This window comes from Echinococcus granulosus, assembly GCF_000524195.1.
Source record: "Echinococcus granulosus chromosome Unknown EG_S00052, whole genome shotgun sequence".
Taxonomy (NCBI): domain Eukaryota; kingdom Metazoa; phylum Platyhelminthes; class Cestoda; order Cyclophyllidea; family Taeniidae; genus Echinococcus; species Echinococcus granulosus.
The window spans coordinates 253990-261455 of record NW_020170432.1 but is presented as its reverse complement, the minus strand read 5'-3'; the positions used below and the strand labels follow the sequence as shown (position 1 = coordinate 261455).

Below are 7466 nucleotides of genomic sequence, written 5' to 3'. Positions count from 1 at the left end.
TTAGGTCGTTAACCAGCAGAATGGACTGCGAACTGTGAACCCGCTTAACTACCGAGGCCGAATTCTTGGCAGTAGAAAGATTCGGTAGTCCTCTTCTTCCTCTTTTTTACTTTGAGTCTCGTTTATGCGTCTCCAACGAAGCACTGACAATGAAAGCAGATTAATTACAGCGAATTTGTGGACAAAATTGATGTGAAAATAGGCTTACAAATCACACGTCCTTTAAAAAATTATTTAAAAGGAAAGGAGGAGGAAATCACTCCCTAAATTCCATCCTATTACCTCCGACGACCGACAACAAAGGGCGCCACACTTGTTTTTCACCTGCGTGTGTGTGTGCAGTGGACTTCGGATTCTCTTCCTTCCTGGTAGCTGAAAACCAGAGGGTTAGCTAACTGGCTGTGTTGAAGGTAGAACAATTGTAGGAACACAGCAACCGAGGTGGAGGCAATGGAAGGAGTAACCTTCAATTATCTCCGCTTTTTACAGCCTCGTGTTGTGGTAACAGACAGATCAAAATTCCAGTTTGTTTTTATGCCGTATAGTGGGTGGCTTTACTTAAAATTTACCCACCTTCTACCTTAAAAGACCTCAAAAGGGTCAGAAGTTTGAGTACCTGAGAGATTAGTAGTATGGGAAGACCTGACCAGACCTCCATGATCCGCAGTGGCTTCAGACGCTTTTGGGGACCACTCTTCCATGTCTACCGCCACAGTAGACGGGCCAATGTACATAGATCGCGAGGCAAGAAAGCGGATCATTTGATGATAATCCGAACCTACGGGAGTATTTCCGAACCCAAGAGTGGTGAAGCACCGATACCAAAACTTATTTCTAGGTATCAGAAGTCCCAATTTGGCGTAGTCACTCCTTGCAGAAAAGGTGATTCTCATACCCTAGAGGAGATAACTTTGGGAGAATAGGCGCAAGCATTACTTTCACCGCCACCAGAAAAGATAAAAACTTTTTGCTATTAGAACACACCGTCATATTGTATGCGTCCATGGATATAAATCAAGCGCTTCAATGGTGACTGTGAGAGGGAGCACATAAAAAGGAACAATGGTACTTTGCATCGATCATGCCTTAGCTGGAGACTTTTTGAAAACTCTACCTAGAGGACCCAGCAATCGTCGTAAGTCCGCCTACTGGGCTTACCTGACAGCTCTTTTTCTCAATCTACATATACCGACTCAGGAAGAGATGAAGATAAATGCGTGGTCCTTCCCTAGTAGGCGAGTTTGCTTTATACACCCTGCATATTATCTATCAACCACGCTAAATTGTCCACTAAAGTCGGTCAAAATGTCTACTGATGTTGCCACATCGACAGGTTGACAAGGTAAATGACAAGTCGCACTTACCCACGCGTTCAAATCACCTGCACTTGTCAAACAGTCTAATTGGATTTTGTGTATCAAAAACGATTAAATATGCAAGTTGCCACCAAAATAAGCATCGGACACACATTTGAAATGGCCACGAGATAAAGTCCCGGTTTAAACTAAACAACCCTCATAAATGACAGGAATGATTTCGAATATTTAAGAACAGGGAAGAGAAAGTACCCACTTTGTGGTACTTTTTAAGCATTACTGATTCAAAATTTACACCGTTGACACGGACTGACACCCCCACTAACAGCTGACAAAAGTACTCAGAGCGCGCTACGCTAATAAAATTTTACAGCTCAATGAAGCACTCATTCACCACCTCGGTGATCGTAATTTGTGACGGACAGAGGGAGAAAGAGGCAATTCCCACCCTCCCTACCGTGTATTGCTAAATGACTTTAGAGGTAGCCCTTTAGTGTCCCAGGGGTCACATGACCGGAACGCAACAAGAGGCCAAACACCACAACTATCGGGCGGTAAGTACACCTTAAAACAAAACACCTTAAACAAACCCAACTACCCCTCCATATGGAGAACCGGCATAGCAAAATTGGTACCAGGGCTACTGCTAGCCCCATCCAACCAATCTGAAGGCCCGAGGGGTCAGCGTTATGCCATTGGGAGCGGTCGTTTGGCTACGGTCTTATAATGCCTTCAGGAAGAACAGAGAAACCTCGAGCCCCGCAGTCTTGAGTGATCTCGAACAGTCCATCCATCGGGCAGAGAAATTAATATGGCTTAAGGGGAAGGCGGGGGGAGGGAGGAAAGGGAGTCCTGCCTACCTTGTCTAAGTCAAGCCGACGCTAAAATTCGAGCGTAGGAATTCGCGGATTTTTTACAGAGAGAAGGGAGAAAAAAAACGCACGCTTAAAGTGGTGAGGACAAACCACCCTCCCCCCCATCGCCTCAGGGTTTGAGATTATGCTTTTTTTCTTCCTTAAATCCCCACTTGCCCCTGTCTGCCTGGGAGAAGGAGTTCGGGGTAAAAACATGGAGTGTGTGAGTACTCTCACACGCACATAGGAATGAAAAAAAGAAGGAGGAGGCGGAAAGCTCCGTAGGGATATGAGGTGAAGAACTCGGAGAGCGATAGGATCGAGTGAGAGCCGACCCTGAGGGTAGCCCCCCGAAGTTCGCGTGATTTGTCAGTTGGTGAATATTTACGACTTCATGGTTTTTCCGAAGGTGGAAATTGCGAGTTAAAGCCGTCCTTTCATGAAAAATTTTTGGGGGGTTTTAATGTCTACGGCAGTCCAATGATCCATTGAAGGATGGTGATCCTTCCCCCACGAGACATAAGCCGGTGGCGATGAAGGATGAGGATGAGGCGGTACCCCTCCCTCCTCCCCCTTATCCTAAAGGATGAATTACCTCGTTTGGAGTCAAGTGTTGTGTTCTAAGAGGAGAAATATCGCCAAGTTGATCAACATCGAGGTGGATAGATCTCGGCCACAATTAAAACCGAGTTGTCGTCGGTTCGCAGAATAGGTAACACATTCTTCTCTTTTCCGAATCCACCTAGTAAAGATAATGCGAATAACAAACGTTTTGACAAATCTCAGAAACTTCCAAGGATGGCATATGAAAAGAGAAAATTCCTCATCATAGCGACTTTATTTGCCCCAGGGTACAAATTTGAATTGTGCATATGTACACGCCTTTCCGCAAAAAAGTAGCCTATTTCATTAGTGTCCCTAAAATGGAAAGAAAACAAAAAATAAATGAATTCAAGCTTTTACAGAAGGCGGTAGTGAGTAAAAAGTCGATAGAAAAGAAGTAACAAATCATGCTTATTCTCACTTCTGCTGACAACCATTCTCACACAACAAGATAGACATCTGATTATCCCGAAATAAAGTACGCGTAAAATATCATGAATGCTATACATTTATCACGCAATCTTTGAAGCCATTTTCCAACTCAGTGTGGTTGTTTCACCTTTGATTTGGATTAGGCATTGTCAGGAGGAACTTTATTACAAGGTGACCTTTCACAAAATTCCAAAAGCCATCTTGATTGGTTCAAATGGAGAACGCGTCCAGGCTTAACGACAGTCAGCATGAATTAACGGTGGGGAAGGTCAAACACCCTCCACAAAATACCGACCCTATGGTTTGCGCTGGAAATAATCCGATTGCTTTAAACGAAACATTGATTTCTACTTATTCAAATATGGTAGGGTTTTTTATCATGAGTCATCAGAACAAGAATGCCACGACCCACAGTGCACAGATGCCACCTGCCTGTTAAAGGCAAAAGCAGTCCGGAGCAAACTGATCACATAAATTAGAGGCCAAAGGTAAAACCGAACTAATTTCAGGAGTAATAACTCAAAACCAGTGACTAAATACTCTATATGCGGCTATACGCGCACTATATCGTCAATCAGTCTGCAAGATACAACTTATTGCGCTCTAGATTCCCAACCGGTCTAGTTCCCACATATTTCACACTTCCGACACAAGCATCACCTCATCATCAGAACACTGTGCTTACCATGCGTGTGTGCGTGACAAACCGCAGACAGAAGCGTTCATTTGCTGAAGGTTACTTGTTGAAGACTGAGATCGACGCACTGGATGCGATGCATCTCAAAGAAGTGTAGCAAAGAATTCTGTAGAAGAAGCCAGGACTGACGACCCAAGACTGCATACCTCACACAGCCACAAAACTACCTCTTTTGCCATCCAAAACAGCACGAACTCATTTAGTTACCCATGATTCGCAAATACCAGGAAGTGTTTTAATTTTCGTCAATTTCTCTATGAGTGGAGGCAATGACTCGTGTCGTAAGAGGGCAGGGAGTAGGAGGTTAAGACAAGAGAAGGGTTCTTTCTATCACAGAACAATGAATTGGAGTCCATGGAATTGACCTACCATCGTCGTCGACTCTATTAAGGAGGTCAGAAAGACAGCGCTCCACAAGACCCTCGTGAAGCAACTGGGTGCTCTCGGTGCTACGCACGATTCGATTCACCATTGACTGCAGATGCCAACGTTTACGACCTTTGCGGATGTATTTCAGTACCTTCAGGGCATAAACAGGACAGGGTTACGTAAATACTACTGAAAATAAATAGGCGTCCCGAAGAGGTTACACACTTCTTTACACGGCAGGTGGAGGATTTGGGAAAGCTATCAACCATGATTGGTGTTATTACATACAGAGTGGTCACGAAAGAGCGATTTTGCAGGATATTTAAGCGTTAGCAGCGGAGGGGGCCAGAAATGCGGGAATCAAAGTAGTGTTTGAAAGGGCCGTTAGTAGCGTTGACAAGAAACCTGCTCGACAACTGAGCAGAGAGAGTACCATAGATTGCGTCCTTACAGAATATGTACCATGTAAATCTACAGGGTGCACAGGTGCTGGCAAATTAACTTCTTTTTGGGGCGATAGAGACAATCATCACATAGTCTTCCTCGCTGTATGTCAATCAATTTAAATTCACGTGAATACCAAAGAAGAAAGTTAAATACAGACGAGAGTGGGAAAAGGCCTTCGAATGAAAGAAACCTTATGTAGTAGAGTAATTACTTTATACCTTGAAATGGGGAAAAATTTCAAATACTATAATATAGACATACTGGAGCCGGATTGGATTTGATAAAATCCATACAGGTGGAACGAATTAGAGACAGATCGTGAACAAGCAGAGCTCCGGTTCTGCCCGCAATCTCTAGGGCATTAGCTGACGCCCCCTCGGCACAAAGATAATTCAACACCTGCGTTAAGTAGAGGGAAATTGAATGAGTGTTTATGTGGAGACGAAAAGGAGTTCATAGAAATTCCATACTTGCTCAGCTCCGGTGCCGAATACTTGGCCGGATAAGGTCATGATCACAAACTGGGACAACTGTGCCGCAGATGGAAGGCTAGAAAAAAAAGATTACTTTTACTTGCAAAGTGTAAATAGAAGCAATTTCCCAAGCACGCACCGGAAGCCAGGTGTATCATGAAGACCGCTGTAGAGCAGGCCAGAGCACCAAAACGCAATTTCACGGTGCACAAGTCCCTCGAGCTCGTCTCGTGAAACGCCTTGAACTGCTAGAACCTGCTCCTCTAAGGAGGGAAGTTGGGAGAGAATGAGGGCAGAGGTGGAGAAGTAGAGAGAACACAACTGAGGTTCCTCAATTAGAGAAGCTGCGCGTTCAGGAGGGAGACCATGTTGGAATACAAGATTCCGACGAAGCTGATTTGGCAGCTGGGCAAAACTGGCTTCGTGCTGAAGTCGTATACAGCCGACACAAACTGTTCCAGACGTAGAGGGAGCCGCCATCGAAGAGCAGGCTTCGCAGGATTCAAGAATGCGCAGAGGAGGTAGGTTAGGCTCCGGCAAATATCGATAGTCCTGAACCACTTCCTTATCACGCATAGGTATAGTTTTACTGCAGACAATAAAAAAATAAGGAATGGGATAAGAATGGACACGAAAGGAGCTTGGCAAAACCTCACCTGCTAAGCAGGTCGAAAGAGCGTGTTTCGTTGATGACGGTACCACCGGAGCAAAAAATTCCACGCTGTCGAGATACTTCATAATCTAAAAGATATCAAGAATCAGGAACAACAACAAGTCAAGGTTTGGTGATGCTTGTGGATAGACTAGGAAATCGAAGAAATCCGATAATACTAGAGGAAAAAGTGGTGCCAAAAAGGACCAAGAGTGGTCAATTGCTCAATTTGACTGGCTAACCAGCACTAAAAAGCACGTTCTTATGGCTAAAGTAGCAGTGCATTTAACACAGCTCTTGATAATTGGCAATCTTACCGATAGCACAACGAATGGCACGAAGACTGTTGACATTCTTCACCTCTACTATAGATCCCTGTTGAGAGATGGAAGATCCAACAGAGATGTTAATATCTACCCGCATTTCCCCAGTCGACATGCTGGCCGAGCATACGCGGAGGTGATGCAACAGCGTCGCCAACTCATCCACAAACGCCGCGGCTTGATAACTCGTGCTAAAGTCCGGATCTGTTACTATCTCAATTAAAGCCACACCTGTCGTAAAGAGAATAGAATGATAGACAAGTGTTCTAAAGTGAATATTTACCAGCCCTATTGAGGTCAATAAGGCTTCGACCAGTTTTTTCATCATAAAGGCTCTTTCCCGTATCTTGTTCCAGTTGAATTCGCCTGATTTTAGTCTTGCTAACCTGTGGAGAGGATTTAGTTCCTGGCAGCTTCCAAACATACTCAAGCCAGCCATTCTCGGCGATGGGTTGTTCGTGCTGCGTGATCTGAAAGCCGGCAGGAGAGTCGGAGTAGAAGTAGTGCTTACGATCAAACCTTGAGAGAGAATTGATGCGACAATTCAGGGCAAGCGCGGCCACTACTGCCCATACAACGCAGTCGCGATTCAGTATCTAAATAAAGTATAAAGCGTCACTTGCTAAAAAAGAGGAGTAGATTTCATTTACGCACATAAGACTTCTCTCCAGATGAATTAGCATTTAATATGAGTGTCCTTATTATTCATTCTTGACAAACCATGGAAAGTCTTTAGAAGAATGGCTTACGGGCATGGAGCCAGGGAGAGCGGCATCAAGGGGTGCAACCTGGGTATTTGGCGGCGCAGCGAATGAATAGTGTGCAGGAGAAAAGAGCTTCGAACGAACACTTGTCAACTGTGCATGAATCTCCAGACCGATAATAGGAACACACTTTGACGTTGCGGTAGAGTAAAATGCAACTGAACGTTGTAGAGGGTGAAATAATCGGAGCATTAGCAAATTGTTTCAGTTGGCTAAGAGTAAAAAAAACATCATTACGCAATAACAAAGATAAGAACTAAAAAATTACAACCTGTGTAAGGCCATGTCGTGGAAGAACCTGATTAATTGGAGTCTTTATTTGCTACTAAGCGGAACACAATAAACAAACAAGCAAAGGCAAGAAAGGGGAAATAAAAAAGGGTCGAATTTGATTAGTCTGCCATAAATTTCAACCAAAATCTTCCTAATCGATTCTACAATTCCTCACTGCTCAAACGCATGACTGTCAAGTCGTCTTTATAATATACTATAAGGTTGAACATATTTGACTAGCACCATCCGCCCATTTCCCACAT

General features: G+C 44.1%; 1 protein-coding gene across 1 annotated transcript; it reads right to left on the bottom strand. All coding sequences in view use genetic code 11, as the record gives it.

The window, feature by feature from the left end:
- Nucleotides 1-581: 581 nt before the first annotated feature.
- EGR_06181 (putative glutamyl-tRNA(Gln) amidotransferase subunit B) lies at nucleotides 582-7122 on the bottom strand (the record flags this gene model as incomplete). Its single annotated transcript, XM_024495430.1, has 11 exons — nucleotides 582-778; nucleotides 2823-2912; nucleotides 2961-3088; nucleotides 4268-4422; nucleotides 4980-5117; nucleotides 5189-5267; nucleotides 5331-5780; nucleotides 5848-5932; nucleotides 6161-6397; nucleotides 6450-6762; nucleotides 6916-7122. The coding sequence occupies 11 exons, from the start codon at nucleotides 7120-7122 to the stop codon at nucleotides 582-584; spliced, it is 2079 nt and encodes a 692-aa protein (XP_024350158.1).
- Nucleotides 7123-7466: the final 344 nt, after the last annotated feature.